Consider the following 19,545-nt stretch of genomic DNA (forward strand, 5'->3'; position numbering starts at 1 on the left):
AATGAAAAAGCAGATTCTCACCTGTGATTCTTCTGCTGCTGACTGAGATTCCTTCAGGGCCTTCCTGATCCAAAGTCTTTGAGCGTGGATCAGCCATATGAGATGCGATGATGCCTGCAGTAGTGGAAGGTAAAGGTAGGCTGTCCAGGACCAAGTGGTGCCTCCAGCAGAACTGGATCAGTGCCCCTCTCTCCCTCGTAGCGCTGACCTGGGCGTGACACCAAACCTAAAAACCTCCTCCTTGTCCTCAAGCACAGAAAGCTGAACAATGGCTCCCTAAGGTCCCCCACTACAACCACTGTCCCATCCCAACTGGAGCTGAATTCCACCAGTTTTCTGTTCACTTTTGCTAAAGGTGCTAAAGAGACATCAAGGTCCCTGGACCGTTTCTCCGAGGAGTTTAGAACATCAACTACACTCAGTGCTCCAGCAGGAGCTGACGTTTTGCTTAAAGCAGTGGGTCAATCTATCCATTAAGGTTTGCTAATGAATATCTGGTGATGTTTAAAGGAGGACGTAGGAGGACTGGACAGGAAACAAGTGAGAAAAATCAAGCCAAATAAATACGGTAGTATTTTTGAAGTCATTTTTCTATGAGGTGTATTGACTGCTTAATATGATATTCATTTATGCTATACACCTTTTCACTTAAAAGCTGAGTATAGGCCTTCAACAGGTGGCCTTAACACAATCCAAGCCAGTTATTTCTGTAGCTCTGCTGTTGGGATGTTTATTGCCTGTCAATCATGGAAGTTGCCTATTTTTGTGCTATTCTGCTGATGCAGGGGGTTTTAGTGTCAAAATTGGTCAAAATTTAGCCCCAGTATAGTCGTTGAAATTTAGCTGTCATTCGATCATCCAACTTGGTCCAATTTTAGCCCAATTATAGCTGGTGAAATTGGGTTGTTATTGGACCGCCCAACTTAGTCCAGATTTAGCACATTTGGTCCAAGTGCGGCACAAAAATAGTCATTTGGGGTAAGTAGCTCGACATTTTTAGCTCTTTTATTTATAAAATAAGAAGAAAATGTATTGAAACAACTTCAAACATAACAGCCCACAAACCAAAAATACAAATCTGATCCTGGTACAAGTTGACCACAAAGGTTCCCACAATTACGTATTACATTTTGGGAAGGTAAGATATAACCATTTTAATTCATTCATTAACTAACTCACATATTTCATATTGTGTGCGACCAGAAAAAGACGACTTTTCACCTTTCTACCAAATGTTGACGTGACAAAAAGTGTTCAAATGCAATTGTTTGGGTCCCAAATATTTTTTTTTTTTTGCATTTGAACACTTTTTCTTTGATTGAAAATATTTCTATTTGATTGAAGTAAACTTTTTGTTCAAATGAAAAGTCTTTTTTCGATTGATTAATAAAGACACAAATCTACTTCCATCGCAAACCAGCAAATAACAAGCAAAACACTAGCACATTCAGTCACATTTCGCGTTGCCAAATAAGAACCCAAAGACATCCACACACCATAGCCCCAAAAATGATCAATTCATCCTTAAAAGAAATTGCAAAATTCACGTTATCTTTATTATTATTTACATATCGTTTCATATTCAAAATAAAAGGACTGCAAAACTGAATAGAAATAACTGAGGTGACATATGATACAAATAAAAACTTTTACTGCTCAAATATAAAGTTAATGCTCCTCCAGATTTGTCGGCTAATGTCCTTCCTTCATTCTCCTCAGACCACTGAGTCTCTGACAGAGCAGCGCTACGAGCCAGGTGTTGGCACACACTCCCCTCAAAGGCACACATCTGTTTCCAATGGGGCTGTGAAAAGGTGGCACCTTTTGTAAAATTGCTAAAAATGCAAACACACACTTCCTGGCAAATGTACTGTATAGTGGCGAGGAGAGGCTAGTCGGAGTCTCAGCAGGCAGAGAGCCAGTGGTTAGCAGTTGGAGAAGCTACGGCTGTCTTATTGGCATGCTGGAGCAGGTATGGACTCCTGTCTGGAGACAGCTGTGAACCAGTAGCCCATAGCACAGCAATCAGGGGCCTGTTTCTTTAGAGGAATGCTGATGTGCTGCAATCTGCTGCTTTCTGCTTCCTGAAGCCAGCACTTCCATCTCCACTATACATCAGAGTGACAGGATTGGCCTCTATTTCTCATGTCAGATGCAGATTTAAAAAAAAAATAAAAAATAGAAATAAATGAAAGAAAAACATGCCGTAAAAAGAAGTGAGTAAAATATATCTAATGCCGACCTTTGCAGAGAATAATTTGTTTGCCATGACAAAGTGTTGAATGTCAACGTTAAGCCAAGTGACCTTTATGTTACAAAGACTTGGAACATCCATTAAAATAGACCATTGTCATCACTCTTCAGAATAAAGCGTCTGATACTGGAATTACATAAGTATCTATATACTGTAAAACTTTTCAATCCATCTCAGTTTGAGCAAAACTCAGTAATGTTTCATAGTCAAGACTTTCTTATAGTACAGGTTGTGTGCAGTGATACTTTATAGGTTACAAAAAAGTACGCACGCACACTCAGGGGTTGGGGTCAATTATAATTGTAATCGCGTAATTAGTCATTAATTACAATTATGATGTAATCATAATTGAAAATAATCTGTTGCCGTTAAAATCGTAATTGAATTGTAACTGAGTTCAGGTAATTGCCATGAAAATCCTATAAAAATTGTCAATTATGATTTAACGCAAAACTAACTAATCATGTTACAGTTCTATGCAGTTTTACACATGTGTAGTTAATTATTAAAATATGGTTCATATCAAGCTTTCCCACATTTTACCATTTAAAAAAAATACAAAATGGAGGGGTGTACTGACCAAAAAAAAGGCTCAGACACCCACATCAAAAATATTAAAACCTATATTTTAATTGATTAAGAAGCCTAATAAGGTAACCAATAGATAGGAAAGAAATTAGATGGTAGATATTTGTTTATGGTGTATTTTAAAGCTGATTTACAGACCGGTTAGCATTAGCGATGCTAACAGAAAGCTAACACAAGAGGAAGGTTACGTTTTATGAGGTAATTCATCAGTAATTGTGACTTTAGTAATCTCACACACACACACACACACACACACACACACACACACACACACACACACACACACACACACACACACACACACACACACACACACACACACACACACACACACACACACTAATAAAAATAAAAATATACTAAATGAGTAAAATAAAACAAAAAAAACTAAACAATATATATAAAATACTGTAATTAATTGATACGTTTTCATCACTCATTTATCAAATATAACAGAATAAAAATTAGGGTACCATTAAAAAAATATCTAAAATGATCAGAAAACACAGAAGTTAAGGTTGGCAATTAGATCACCCTAAAATGTCATTTTCATTACCGTTAAAATTGAGATTTTTTGATTTTCACAGAAATATAGCACAAATTGCGTACTCTATCAGTTCAAGATAGTACGGGATATAGTATATCATATACCATCAACATATAGTACAATACTATATTGTACATCATCCATAATCATGAAACCGAGCTCAAATCCCGCTCTATCCCAGCCACTGTTGCTGTTCCCTTGGGCAATGGGTATGAATGGGTATGAATTGTGCATGAATGCTGGTGGTGGTGGTAGTCAGAGAGACTATGGGTGCAAATTAGCAGCGACGCTTTTGTCTGTATAGCCCAGGGCAGCTGTGGCTACAATGTAGCTTACCACCACTGGTGTGAATGAATAATAATGGTTTCTGTAAAGAAAGTATTAAGAAAAGCACTTTAACTTTGTACACACATGGTTTCCTTCAGGGATTATTTTGCCATGAACCCAAAATGAAAATGTCCACCTTTGCCTTTGATAAATTTGCTGCTGTATTCCAATAATAATCCAGTGATTATAATATACAAAAGACTTGCCTAAAAGGTGAACACAGGCAACCCATCCAGACAGTCAAAAACTGTTTGCTTCTTAATCCAAATGAACAACACCTGTGCCACCACCATGGCAACCTAAATCACCTTCTTGCTCCGCCCACATCAGGTTCATAATAAATAAGTACAAAATAAAATACAAAAAGATACAAATAATGTTAGAATGTTGAAACATATCTTAAATCTGGGCTGTTGACTGTTCTAGTTGGATGTTAAAAAAAAACAAAAAACTTGTGATGCCATGTTGATGTACCGATTTTTTTGAGGAATCATGATGATGACATGATTTCATTTTAATTTTAGTCTGGTATGAATTGTCAGTCTCTGTTTCTCATTATTTTTGCAGAGTGGCACTTTTTGCACTTTAAGTAGGAGAACATTGTCTTATTTATGTTAATGCATTATGTGTGTGTATACATAGTGTATATTCATAATACATAATGTATACATATGCATTTTCAAACCAGCTGCATGGCTCTTTTTTCAGGGTCGTGGAAGTGTCGGTCTGTCTCCAGCTGTATTCAGGCGAGTTAAAGTCAAATAAACATGGTTATTTTTCAAATTGAAAATGTTTTAATTTCATTTTTTACCTTTCAGTTATATCGTGTGGTACCGATATTGTGAGCCCAGTATCGTATATTGTCTCACTTGCACTGGATGTCCGGAGTTTAATTTCTGTTGTTGGCAGTGGTTTTCTTTGCGCAGGGAAAAACATTGTTTTTATCAACAATGTTGATTAAAAACATCACTTTTCTTGCAACAAACGTTTTTATTAGTCCAACGCAAATTTTCAGCGAATATGATACAATAAAAAATTAAAACCATACATTTATTTATTTTACTTATTTATGAAACAATAATAATAATAATAATAATAATAATAATAATAATAATAATAATAATAATAATAATAAGACATTATTTTAGTTAGTTACTCGTACTTTCACGCTAAACGAAAAATATGTGTTTTCCGGTCGAACCGGAAGTTGTCACGCCTCCGTCAAGAGTGGAGCATAGACTGTAAAAAAGAGTGGAGAGGTTAGCATAGGTTGCTAAGCTAGTTTTTACCTGAGCAGAATCCTTTCCTGACATGTAAAAGATGTCAACAGCAGAGGGAAACACAGACATGGATGTTCCGTGTGTGCTGGTTACCAGCTGTGACGGAAGGTTTCCAGAAGAGGAGCTTATTAGAGGTGAACGAAGCGTTAATGTTCAGCATTTATGTTAACAGAGCTGGATGTTTTAATGTTGATCGGTATTAAACTGGTTTATTGATGTTGTCAGTCTATATATATATTCACAGTGTTGTGAAGATATAGTCTTTCCACTGCTGTAAACTGAAGATAACCTGGATCACACTAATAAACAAACATGATTTAAAAAAAAACAAAACAAAAAACATAACATTGTCATAGGAAATTTTAGCTTTAAAGTAATATTCTTACCTATTTGATGTATAATCTTAAGCAGACAGCTTGGCCCTATAGACATGTTTATGTGATGATTGACATGTTTATGTGATGATAGAAGTTGGTAGTGTTGGGCAATATATCGAGATTCAAGATATATCAAGTTTTCTATTTTGGCGATATTTAACATTACAGTATCGCCTGTATCAATATATATTTTACTTTGTAGCTTATTTTGTTTTAAAATACTAATTTTAGGAGTTGCTGCTTTCACTACTTCTCAGAACATGAAAATCACAGTTAAATAGATTTCTGAGTGCGTTCTAACTCAGACCTTCCCCTAAACAAGCCACACTACACATCTCACTCACACATGCTGTCCCTTATTGGACAAAAAGCCAAATGTGGCACATTGTTCAGCTGTTTGTTAATAAATGTCCCACTCTACATACACTGTGTATTTTTTTTTCTTCATTTTGTGTGTTTTTTGGTAATTTTGGATGTCTTTTTGAGTTGATTTGTGTATTTTATTGGTATGTATGATTTTTGTTGTCCCATGGTGCATTTGTTCTCTTTTTGTGTCCTTTTGTGTATTTCTGTTTATTTGTATGTTTTTGTATGTTGTTTTTTTTTTTTGGTGTATTTTTGTTCTTCTTTTGTGTATTTCTCTATTTGTATGTTTTTGTGTTTTTTTGTGTATTTTATTTTATTTTTTTAATGTATTTTTGTTGTCCTATTGTGCATTTTTTTCTCCTTTTTGTGTATTTTGTTGTCCTATGGTATTTGTGTTGTTTTTTTGTGTATTTCTCTGTTAATTTTTTGTTTGTGCTGTAATTTTTTGTATTTTTTGCTGTCATTTATCTTCTAGATTCCCATGTTTGTAATACACACACAAGTTATATCATTTTTTTTTTTTATCAGTCTTCCTGGTATGACTTTGTTTGAATTAAAATGATCATGATTCATATCATATTATTGTATCGGCATTTTGAAAAAAAAATTCAAAACATGAATTTTGGTCCATATCGCCCAGCCGTAGAAGGTGTGGTTTTTTGTTGCTTTGTTGTTGTTGTTTTACTTATTGCTTTTGTTCCATTACTGACTGATAACAAGGATCCAAATTAGGATTTTGATAAAAGCCTAAACCTGAAAATAAATATACTATTTTGCTACCTAACATTTGTTCCTAAATGTTGATGGATTCCCACCTAAAAAACAGAAATGCAGAATGATTTTATTGAGTTTAACTTGGCCCACATTGAGAATCGTAACATGTTAGTCAGATTAAGTTAGCCAAATAATCTGTCATTACTTTTTTTTGTTTGAACCAGTTTTGTTTGGAGAAAAAAAAACCTTTTCTTTTCAATCTTTTCCCTCTGTTGTTCTTTCCGTAGAGATCCTCGGCACCAAAACTGTACCCGAGCCAATCAGACAAGAAAACACAGTAGCCTGGTATCCATGGACTATCAACAACAAATACTACACAGCTGACGTCAGTCTGTGTGCTGTACCGAGTACCTTTCAAATGTCCTCAGAGATCGCTCAGTCCACGCAGGCTTTCATCGCTTACTTTGACAGCACTACGGTATGTGAGCAGACACGTGCACTCATTTAGCAACCGTGCGTACGTTCAGATCTGAGCGCACGACCATATTCACGCAAAGATTATTTTCTTGACTTTCGCATAACATATCCAACAAGTTTTTTTGTCTTCCTTTTGAATATTTCTTTAAGGTTGCATTATTCAGACTACTGTTTTTCACATCAAAGTGATCAGCCGATGACTCTGAAGAAGACTGGTAGTTGACAGTCGAAAAACATGTCAGGAGATCAAAGTAAATTTCCTGGAAAAACAACAGTTGTCTGAATAAATGAAACCATAACATATTAAAGGTAAGAAATGTTGAGGTTTCAACATGATAGACTTTATTTCTTCTATTTTATGCAATTGTTAGATTTTATAGAAAATCCACCTTGCATTTTTAAAAATATATCTTATGTATATATATATATATATATATATATATATGACCATACACCAGGTCTGCACCACATGAAAACATTTGTCACAAAGTTTCAGTGAAAAGAATACCATCAACTTTTACAATTGTACTACAGTATGTAATAAGTAATGTGATGAATTATATGTGAAATTGGCTGAAGGCATAATAAACACAGAAAAGGGACAACATTTAGTCTTTTTAAGGCTTTTTTTTTAATGGTTTTTGATCATTAGTTTCTTTTAATGTAATATTTATTGCCTAAAGCTTGCGAACTGAGGTCGATATAAGCATCCTATTTCTTTGTCTATCCAGGATTTCAGTTGTGTAGTTGCTCACAGCGCACACAGGGGGGCAGACGTCACCTGTTCCACACAGCGTTTAAATAAACTCCTTTAATTCCAGTTTTCATACGTTCAAAAAGCACATCCTTATTTTGCTCCTCCTCAAATATAGAGATGATGATTTTTATCTCAGAAAAGGTTCGTTTCTTGTTTGACCGCAGTGGGCGGGGCCTCTGAAACAGGAGGGCGTAACAAGCTAATGACTATTGAATTAAGTCGCCGCATCTATCAATTCAGCACCTGATCATTTGTACACTGGGATTGGTCAGATTGACCAATGTTTCATGAATCCCACGGTGGTCATGTCGTACGACACAATGTTCACTAAGATTTGCACCTGTTTTCACGCAAAGCTTGATAAATGAGGACCAATGACATCACTCACACCGTGTGCATCCTATCTGCAGAAGGACGGGCTGGAAAAGCTTCAACCTTGGATATCAGTGGTGGAGGATCTGGCTCCTGAGGTGCTAATCCTGGTTTGTGAAAGAGTGTGTGAAAACGGTAAGTTGTCCAGCACCAAAATGTGTGTGTGTGTGGTGATTTTAAGAAAAACTTTAGCCCCAGTTTTCTGCATGTTTTATTTTACAAGGCGTTACAAGACATGAGGCTCAACAGTGGTGTTTGGCTCACGCCTTTGAGCTGGTGGAGCTGAATCCACTAGAGCAACCAGATGAGGAGGGTGAGTGATGTGTTTTAGCAGATACAACAAAAACATTGGAGCACGGTGAACATTTTAGGACATCCTCAGTTCTCAGAGCGAGGCAGGGTTCTCGCCAGCGCTGTTGTTCTTAGGCACTCCCTACGCTCCGTTTTCAGCCACGTAGGGGTTTTTTTGTTGTTCTTTTTCTTTTTTTAATCGGTACCGTCGTAATAATTGTTGCACACTTGGAAACAAAAGAAACTTCCAGGTGTGCACGAGTTGTTTTAAGTCTCTTTTCTGTATAACTGAGAAACACATACATTAGCCGCACTGACTATTTAATACAGGCCATCTGCTCGGATGCTCCAGTTTATGCCCTAGGACCCCTGCAGCCACTTAGCTGCCCCCGATGCTGCCTGTGTGCACCTTCCAGTATAAAATGTGTGTGTGTGTGTGTGTGTGTGTGTGTGTGTGCTCACACGTCCTCCGTGTGTGTGTTCGTTCCGATATTACTGCAGGTCCCACATAATACTTCATTTAAATTTGGAAAGCGTGTCTTGGAATCTTTTTGATTAAATATTATTTCTTGTCTCTACAGTGTTATTAGTGGAATATATATATATATATATATATATATATATATATATATATATATATATATACACCAAGCATGAGTAACTCTAACTACATTCATCATCACCTTCACCAATTCAACTAATAACTTTTAGCTTTAAAGTAAGGCTGGAACAAAGATTAAAAAAAAACTACTTTAGCTTTACTTCACTAAATTTTGTCACCCTGAGTGTTAAAAATTTCAAAATGTTCCACGCCGGTGTTGCTCCCTCGTGCTCCACGCGATCCTCCTACGCTGTGAAAATATTTGGTTAGAACCCTGGTCATCAATATGTGTTGCTTTGGAAACAAGATTAAAGTTGAAAGCTGTTATTTCTTTTATTTATTTTTGAGGTGAAGATATATCAATGTTTCATTTAACTATGTATTTATTAATCAAACAATACGTTGATTTATCTTAACTTTTAGAAAATAAAAGGAAAGAACGGCTTTTCAACTTACTTCGTCATGTGTACTTTTGGTTCCTTCAAAATAAAATGCCATGTCGTATTGTAAGGCCTGAGGCCTTTGAGTCTGATTACTTTTATTTTGAAGCCTGAGGCTGTGCCATTTGACGGCGCCTGGTTTGATAAATTACATCATGCAATTTGATTGAGGTTTTGCTGAGTCATTATTCCGTTTGATCTGATAAATGACGGAGGTTTTGCTGAGTCATGAGTCCGTTTGGTGTGATAAATGACAGATGTTTTGCTGAGTCATGATTTCGTTTGTTCTGATAAATGACAGAGGTTTTCCTCACTCTGAGACCTGACGATGTCCTAAAACGTTACTTGACGTACGTACTTGAGATTTGTCCTTCATGGTGTTTCTTTGTGTTCTGTTATAGACGACTTCCCAGAATCCACTGGTGTAAAGCGTATCGTGCAGGCGCTCAATGCCAACGTGTGGTCGAGTGTGGAGATGAAAGATGGTGAGATGATGAAGTGATCAATAACATTGATTGTTTAGCTCTAAACACTGTTTGTTTGTGATGTTTCCAGGACACAATCAGGGCTTTGGTTTGATGAGTAGTTTAGTCGCCTCTCGACACAACAACCCTCGAAGCAGCCAAGATTCACCAGTTAGTAACAACTTCACTCACTTTATACCACTGTTTCTTCTTTTATCACGTTTAAATTAGGGCTGGGACTTTAACGCGTTTATCGCGATTAATTAATTACAGAAAAATAACGCACTCCAAACAGCGCGGAACATTTCTCATTGCATGAGTTCCCGGTATACCATAATCAGTGTTGGGGTGAATTACACTTTTCAATTACAATTACGTCTTCAATTATCAATGTTCATTTACAACTATGGTGACCATATTTTTTTCCAATTGCAATTAAAATTACAATTATTATTTTTCCCCTGAAAGTCAATTACAATTACGTTCACAATCAGGGTTGAGGTCAATTTTATTTTTCAATTACAATTGTCTTCAATTATCCATGTTCAACTACAAATCAATTATGATCACGATATGACCAGCATTTTTTCAAATTACTAATACACTATAGTTATTATTTTTCCCCTGAAAGTCAATTACAATTACGTTCTCAATTACTAAAGTTCAATTACAATTTTACTAACTTTTATTGATATAGCGTTGTGATGATTGTATGTGTTTTTTTTATGTGCACGATGTCGTTTTAGCATCTTTATATTTTAGTGCATTTTGTTATAATATCTAATGTAAGAGTTGGAATTTAGCAATAACTATAAACTATTAGTACAAAACATCAGTTACATTCACAGTATTGTATCATCTCTATTGAAAAAAAAAAAAAAAAAAAATCTTTTACATCCCTATTATACTCTAACGACTAACTTCTAACTCTTCTAACCATTACCACCAGTATGAGTGTGACGATTCACTGACAGGTGGTGGGAAAACATAATATGAAACATTATTTCATAATTGTTTAAGCCATAGACCTGTTTTGCATTTAATTAAATTGTAACTGACAGTTTTTAGTTAATTTCCATGGTAATTACAATTCCAAAGTAAATTATCTTACAGTTCAATTACAATTAATCACATTTACGGAGCCTTTAATAAACAACCCCATAAAATGTAACCATTCTCTTGTGTTAGCTTTCTGTTAGCATCTCCTATGATAACGGTTTTGACTCGTTATAAGAGATGTAACGTCTTAAATCAGCTGTAAAATAACACTAAAAAAAAAAAAATATATATCATCCAATTTGTTTTTCATCTCTCGGTTATCGTGTTAAGCTTCCAAATCAATTAAAATATTGGTTTTAATATTTTTGTTGTGGGTGTCTGATGCTTTATTTCTGTCAGTATAACCATAGATTTAATTTTTATTTTTTTAAATGGTAAAACAATGCTGAAGAGAAGTGACTGGTAGTGGGACAACGTGATATGAAAACACATTTTAATATTGATTAACTAATAATGCAATACATAGAACTGTAACACGGTTCCACAGGTTTGTGTCTAAATTGTAATTGCCGATTGACAATTATGTCTATTATCTGAACTCAATTACAATTCAATTACGATTACATCAGCAACATATTTTCTCCAATTATAATTATAATAGTGTGAAAATTGTAATTAATTATCAATTACCTAATGACCATATCATAATGTTCTTTATTCATAGTACACGTGATGGAAATAATAAACACTATTTTGTTGTTTAAGCTCATTTATTGTTTTCACTGATTCTGTCAGATACCAAAATACATTTAAATTGGAAAAACCTAGCTTCTCATGTCAAATATTGTTTTTTAATTAATTGGGATTAATTAAATATAAAGTCCCTAAATAATTAGATACATTTTTTTTAGTGGATTCCCACCACTTGTTTACCGTAAATAAGTGTACTCTACATCTTTCCTGTGGCAGTCCTCCAGTCTACCAGTAGAGGGAGCTCTGGTAAACGAGGAGTCCAACCACACAGAAGTACACAGCCCAGCAGCAGCAGCACAGGAGCAGTCAGTAGTAGGTACGAGTGAAAATACAGTTTATACTTTGAATTATATCATCACTTCATTTAACACAACTGTGTGTGTGTGTGTGTGTGTGTGTGCGTGTGTGTGCGTGTGTGTGCGTGTGTGTGCGTGTGTGTGCGTGTGTGCGTGTGTGCGTGTGTGTGTGTGTGCGTGTGTGTGTGTGTGTGTGTTGTAGATGCAATGACAGATTTAGACATTCAGGAGCTCGCCAACCTCACATCTGGGGATGTGGACGTGGATAACTTTGAACGTCTGTTTACAAAGTTGAAAGAAATGAAAGGTAAATATGTTTCAACTCTTTATTTCCAGAAAAAAAGGTGTATTACAAAGGTGCAATGAAAAATAATAATAAAAAAAAAAAATATATATATGTATATATATATAGGGAAAAATATCTAACATTTTCTCTGCCCCCACCCCCCAAACCCAATCAGTCCTCTTCAAAAACAAACCCTGTATACTAGCACCCAAAATATGTATACACGAGGGTATACAAGCAAAATAGTGAACATAGTGTAGCCACACATACACACGGCAACAGACATGCATGTGTGTCTGCCCAGCCAATAACAATAGTTAGAATAAGATTAAAAATGAATAAATAAGCACTACAAAAAAAGACAGTGGCTATCTGTATGGTTACCGTATCAACATACCAACATTCTATCCGTACGCAGCGCCCCTCATTGGCCAGTTTAGGTCACGTGACAAAGACTAAACCTAACCCTAAAAATTGTTGCGATATAGGGTTATAAACCTAACCCTTAGACGCTACGTACGTGTACTTGGTAAACGTACCAATAGCACCGGGGGTTGTCCGTACAGCAACCGTATGAATAGATACTTTCTTAAAAAAAAAAAATACAAGAAAAGTAAATGTTGACTTTTTTTTTTTATTCATGACTATGTTTTTGGATAGAGATTAGTGGATGGTGAGGAGTATGCTCACTGTTGGGAAAAGTTAGCAACCCTTCAAGATGTCTATCGATCAGTCCGTAATTTGAAGATGTTTTATGTTTCATTTTGCAGACAAAGCTTCTTCATTACCTCACGAGCAGAGAAAAGTTCATGCAGAGAAGGTGGGAAACGTCCTCAGAGCTGAACTATTTATGTCCCATCGTTGGTTTGTTCATAAATTAAAGGCGTACGTTTCCTTTGTGTTTTGTAGGTGGCTAAAGCGTTCTGGATGGCCATCGGTGGTGAAGAAGACGAGGTGGACGGGTTATCATCTGGTGAAGAAAGCTAAATAAAGCTTCCTGAGACCTGGCCTCGTCGCTCCCATCATTCCTTGACCTCCCAACAGATCCACGTTGTTGCTCTCCACAAATGAAAACGCTAAATTATGGGATTTATTATAATTATAAACTTTTGAAGTAAAATTTGAAATATCAGTGTATCATAAGAAAAGCCTTTTTCTGAGTCATAAATCATCAGGTGGATAAACACTGATAATCATTTTGTGGGGTTTTATTGATCCATTTTTTTTGGTACATCTAATTATTTCAAACATATTTTGTGCCTTATTCTTAGAGTTGTAAAAAACTAATGCATATAAATAGGTAACAAAAAAAAAGTTATTTGTATAGGACTTTTCAAAACACGTTACAAAAATCAGGGAAGGCTCTCCAATAAAAGTATGTTTTAAGAGGTTATTTATTAAGCTTCATTATTCAAAGCAAAACATTGTTTCCAGCAAAAAATGCTATATTAAACATAAAAATCACTCATAATGGGGCATATGAAAAAGTCAACCTTGAGGTGGACCCCATAAATAATTAGATTAGAGACAGATTGAATTTAAAACATCAGAACTATCAGGGTAAACATAAGGTTATATAAGTTCTTATTAAACTTTTTTTTTTTTTTTAAACCCAATTCATGAATTCAGACAAAATGTGAGAAATTGCTTCATGTGACTAATGTCCCCCTAAAAAAACTAAAGTTTCCTGCATGATTAAGGTTTTTGTCTCAAAATCCAATATTATAAGTGTACTATTTAAAAATACACATTTTCAACATGATTTTAAGGTATTTTACAGCCAAGTTAAGGCTTAAAACTGTTTCAAATATAGCAGGCATGTTTGAGCCCAAAATGTTACAACTGGTCAATAATGTAAGAAAATGCTAAGCCCCAAAATGGGAAAACTTTGTTTTATATATATATATGTGTAAAATTATATGAAGTTACCAAAAGTGTCATTGTTCTCCAAAAGGCGTTAATAATACACACATTTGTGTATGATACTACACTCTACTTTGAAGCACTACAGATAAATAATCCATAAATCATTGACTCACTATGATCAGAGTTCCTACAGCTTTAGTCAAATTAAATTCAAGACTTTTTATTGCCATTTGAAATTAAATTTAAGATCAACTTCACAGTACACATTATTGGGGGAAAAAAAAACACCACATTAATTACACAGAGTTAGGGTCAACTTTTTTTCTGGTGTTTAGTGCAGAGCTGCAACTGGTGCCCCCCCCCCAAAGTAAACACACAAAATGACAGTAATATACAAAAAAAAAAAAGAATGAAATAATCAAAATCACTCTGAAAATAGCCAGAAATCTATAAAACAACAAAAAAGACTTTGTTGGGCAGACAATTTTTGTTAAATTTACATTTTGTACATGTGTAAAGATTGTGTCCAAATGTAAGACTTTTGAAACATTGATTTAAGACATTACGATTAAGGCCTTTTAAGACTTTATAAGGATCTGCAGGAACCCCTGATGACGTAATAAAATTACACAATTGTGTGTCTGCCACATAATCTAACAACTTGTTACATTTTGGGCAAAATTTTTTTTTTTCCGTTTTGGGCTCAGTTGTAACATTTTGAGTTTTATCACATTTCTTTTTTCATGTGGGGCTCTAATAAGGCATTTCCTCTGAGTGGCATCATGAGCTGCAGCTGTTTTTATGTCGTTAATAAGCAAACATTGCAACATTTTGTAAAACCTCTTTGTAATGCTACAATAAACATCGTCACACAATGAAGTTCCAACACTCCAAGGAAGTCGTATTTCTGTTGCAATTTATTAAAATGTCACTGGTTGAACATTGGAGAACAAATATTAGGCTACATGTAAAATCATGTACGTAAGACTTGCGACAGAAAACACCAACGAAGAAAGGGACAGCAGTAGTGATACAGAGCTACTACCTAATGTACCGTAGCTTTAAACCATGTGACCACATCACATGGTTAACCTGGTGACTCAGTCTACAGTACTGTACACCAGGGATGGGGTCAATTATAATTGCATAAATGTAATTTGTAAATCTGTTGCTGCTGTTAATTGAATTTAGATAATGGACTGTAATTGCCATGGAAACTCTAAAAATTGTCAATTATAATTTAATGCAAAACTGGGGAACCATGTTACAGTTCTACATATATGTAGTTAATTATTAAAATGTGTTTCAAGCAAAAATGTCAATTTTATATCTAAATGTTAAATATTAAATCTAAAAGTCATGGGTGAAACTAAATATTTAGCTAATATGCAAATTCACTGGGAGTACCAAAATAAAAGCTCATTCTGGTAACTTTAGTAATTGAGAATTCTCAGGATAATATATATAGGAATTTAATTGTCATTGGAAAAAAAATGCTGGTCACTGTAATCGTAATTGAACATGGGTAATTGGAAACATAATTGTAACTGAAAAATGTACTTGACCCCAACCCTGCTGTACACGAGTGTGAGATTAACACGTTAACCCAAGGACAGTGAGCATATATTACACATGCCTAATAATACTGTCGCACTGTACATGTGCTTTAACATATTTATCAGACAAGGAAGTCACAGCTAAAGCAGAACAACAGTCACAATTACCCACAGAGACACTTTCACTGGATTAAATCATAATATAACCTACACATCAAAGTCAGGTGGTGCCTTTGATCCACTGCAGGTCAAATATCCCAGTTATTAAACTGGTATAACTGGTGCCAGGATTGAGGTCAATTAAAATTACGCTTTCAAATGTTCATGTTCAATTACAATTCACTTACGATTATGGCAACTGTCATTTTTTACAATTACAAATAAAATATAATTATTTTTTCCCTGAAAGTCAATTACAATTCCGTTCTCAGTTACAATTTCACACACTTGTATTAAATTAGAGGCAAAGTTTGAGATTCTTTTTTTAGTTGAGAACTTCCGTTTTCCTGATCTTTGACTTGTTCAGACATACCATATAGGGGATGGGCCCTCGAGTAATCGGATGGAGAGTCATTTTAATAATAATAATTTTGGATGGCGACCTACTCCGTAGTCCCTGCCAGACACATAGCCATCATTGCACTTCATTTAGGGACGCCTCTGGGTTTTTTTTTGGGAAGGACAGAGAACGATGGGGTGGCTATAAGGGGAGAACACGCAAAGGGAGAGGGCCTTTTATAAATGGGGATGTGATGTGATTTCAGGATATGGGATGCCCGCGGGGGGCTCCGGGGAACAACCCGGCTTGCTCGGGGGACCCACTGGGCCCATACAACAGCTGATCCGGGTGCAGCGATGCCTGGACAGGTTAGATATATACAGACAGGAGGACAACTCCCGACAATTGAGTACAGAGATAGAGATATGGTTGAGGGAAGCCTGTACGGACTGGTCGGTGGTCTGGAGGTGCTTCAACATAGGACCCCGTAATGACGTAAATTGGGAGGCACAGGGGTGGCTGTTGAGACACTACAAAAATAAAAAGAGGGAGTTAATACGAACAGTTAGGAGTCACTCAGACTCCAAGAGAAGGGAAGCATGGGGGGGGTGGTGGAACAATTCTTCCAGAGATTGGGAGGGGAGTGATACTGGGAATGGCAGCTGAAGAGGATAAAAAGGGAGTTACAGGAAACTGACCCGTTAGCTCAGGGGGTGGGTAAGCATCCGAGGCAACGGAGGGTGAGGAGAGGGGAGCTTGGACGGACATGCCCAGTTGAGGCTAGAGGAGGGGGAAGGGACCTTGGAACCAGGCCCCTCGGGAGCGCCACCGGAAGATCAAGGGGGGAACCCTTTGGCAGAGGGAACGAGGCAGGGTCAGCTGTACGGATACTAAAACATTGGGATGGTAGAATGGATTTAACCAGGAATCCAGGGGCGAAATGGGGGGGCCATGGGAGAGTCTTTAATTTGAGCACATCGCCCCAGATCAGGGAGGAACATGAGGATCTGCTCCAGAAGGGGTTTTCATTTGCTCCGACAACTAGACGGGACCGGATTCCCATAAAATGGGAAAAGGGGAGGTGGCAGAGTATCACCGCAAGCTAAAACTGGTGGCATATTTCGGGGGTAGAGCAGGTCCCTCAACCTTGTTCCACGTACGGTCTAGATGGGAACCTGATCCATCGAAATTGCCACCAAAGCTCTTGGAGCTAATAGAAAGGGATAGGGGAGAGGCGTCGGGGACTAGAAGTTCACCGGAAATCCCTAATCTCAAGCCAGAGGAAGATAACGCCTTGTAGGAGCTATTGCAGAATAGACCAATAATGATCAAACCAGCAGATAAGGGGGCAATGGTGGTCATTATGGACGAGGGGAAGCAGAAAGGCAACTGAAGAATAGGGAATACTACTTACCCCTACCACAACCCATAGTTTTGGGAACATCGAGATGGAGTATTCTTAAAGGTACCGACCCCCCTAGGCCCAGACAGTTTTATCTCTTACTGAAAATCCACAAGGACCAGGGCATATGGCTAAGGCCGGGGAAATTCCCACCTGGGAGACCCATTGTTTCGGACTGTGGCAGTGAATCCGCTAGGTCAGCACAGTTAGCAAAGTTTTACCTCAATCTCCTGTCAAAATTGCACCCCACATACATCAGGGATACGGGGGATTTCTTACCAAAGATCCAGGGGGTTTCCCCCTCAGTGAACGCCCTCCTGTTCACCCTGGACGTAGAAAGTTTGTAAACAAACATTGATACAGAGAGGAGGTTAGAGGCAGTGAGATCCGCCCACAGTAGGCACCCGATTGTCTGACGTCCGGATGAGCTACTGATGGAACTTCTGAGACTCAACCTTACTAGGAATGATTTCCAATTTGATACTAGGATGTACCTTCAGGTTAAATGGGTAAGTGATTTTTGCCGTCTTATGCAAACTTGTACATGGCAGAGTGGGAGTCCACGGTTTGGCCAAAATGTGAGAAAACCCCAAACATGATGTTCCGGTATCTGGGGGTATGGGAACACTCCAGGAGAGAGTTTGATCAGTTCCTAGAGACGCTCAATTCGCACCACCCCTCCATTAAATTAGTGCCAACGGCGTATTCACAAGAGTTGAGTTTTCTGGATACGGTCACGTTTAAGGGTCTGGATTTTGCCCATACTAACAGGAACAGAAGTGGAGCGGCTGTGGTTTAGTAATGTGGGTACAATGGCGCCCAGTGAGTTGAAGATGAGATAATAAAGGAAGGATTAATTGAACACGCATAAGTCTCTGTCGGTAAGAACTCGCTTGTCTTCAGGGAGCAGCTGGGCGAGGGACGCAGGGGTTTCCCAACCCTAGAAGCCATCCCTTATGGGAGAATTTAGACTTAATCCTAGGCACGGGTCCCACTCTGAGGCCCAGCCCCGACCCTAGTAATACTCTATAGAGTACTTTAAATTTGACCCTTATCCTAACCCGGTAGGTTGACCCTGACCTTAGGTCACTGGAGGTTTTTCAGGGAGTTGGACCCCTAATCCCAACCCAGCCCCTAGCTCTGCCCTGAACCCTAGGCACAAAAAGTGGGCCTGCTATCGAATCTTCCATCTGAACTCCAACCTTAACCGTAATCCTGGCCCTTGACCCCTCTATTCCATTCTTCAAGGTTGACCGCATCCCAAACCTATATTTACAACACTGCACTGACTGCATTATACAGATACAAATTCACAAAACCTTTTTGATGAGTGACACAAAGAAAAGAGGATCACGAATAACAAGCGTCATCCTGTGCCTACCTTTGATTCCCTATCCAACTGGGGGAGTCCCTGAACTCCCCGGGGTGTCTCATTGAGGAAACACATTCCCCTACCTAACCTTAACCCCATCCCCAACCCTAAACATTAACCCAAACCTTTTATCCGAACTGTTAACCTAACCCTAACCCTTTCCCAACCTCAGTTAGTAGAATCTTAGCCCTGTCCTTAACTCTAACCCCAACCCTGCTATCGGATTTTCCATCGGAGGTCCAACCAGTAAGGAGATTGTAACCATAATCCTAACCCCAGTCCCTTTGATCTCGATTCCTCAGGGTTGGCCCAATCCCTAAATCTAACCATAAACCTTAACCCAAAAACCTAAACACCTAATTTGAATACCCATCCACATTTATACACCTAGCACACACTCCAACCCTAACCCTAGGTCTATAAGATGGTTGGAAAGTCAGTCCTTTATGATGAGGGCTGACTCTGGTCCCACCCTCCTATCGTGTTGGGTACGTAGTTACAGTCACTTCAACCAAAAACCAGAAAATGTGTGGAGAATTTATGATTTTCACAGAATACCAAAAGTCAATAACGAGAGGTTGGTTTTGTCTCCACCTATGGGAGGGATAAAATGACCTGTGGCACTGAATGGGAGGATGTTGGTGGGATGGAACCATTATCC

General features: G+C 37.5%; 1 protein-coding gene across 1 annotated transcript; it reads left to right on the forward strand.

Moving 5' to 3' along the window:
• The first annotated feature begins 4,936 nt into the window (after positions 1–4,936).
• aagab (alpha and gamma adaptin binding protein) lies at positions 4,937–14,462 on the forward strand. The gene is made up of 10 exons (XM_028448830.1): positions 4,937–5,130; positions 6,741–6,931; positions 8,098–8,194; positions 8,283–8,372; positions 9,793–9,876; positions 9,947–10,026; positions 11,824–11,923; positions 12,106–12,210; positions 12,960–13,009; positions 13,099–14,462. Exons 1-10 carry the CDS (start codon positions 5,037–5,039, stop codon positions 13,174–13,176), a joined length of 969 nt encoding a protein of 322 aa, XP_028304631.1. The 5' UTR covers positions 4,937–5,036; the 3' UTR covers positions 13,177–14,462.
• Positions 14,463–19,545: the final 5,083 nt, after the last annotated feature.

Source organism: Gouania willdenowi, chromosome 6, assembly GCF_900634775.1.
Source record: "Gouania willdenowi chromosome 6, fGouWil2.1, whole genome shotgun sequence".
NCBI lineage: Eukaryota > Metazoa > Chordata > Actinopteri > Blenniiformes > Gobiesocidae > Gouania > Gouania willdenowi.

Bases quoted from the DNA above. Each gene is read 5' to 3' on its own strand.
- aagab (XM_028448830.1), top strand. From the start codon at position 5,037: ATGTCAACAGCAGAGGGAAACACAGACATGGATGTTCCGTGTGTGCTG. The intron at 8,195-8,282 runs GTAAGTTGTCCA...TTATTTTACAAG, and splicing joins TGAAAGAGTGTGTGAAAACG to GCGTTACAAGACATGAGGCT. The intron at 10,027-11,823 runs GTTAGTAACAAC...TTCCTGTGGCAG, and splicing joins GAAGCAGCCAAGATTCACCA to TCCTCCAGTCTACCAGTAGA.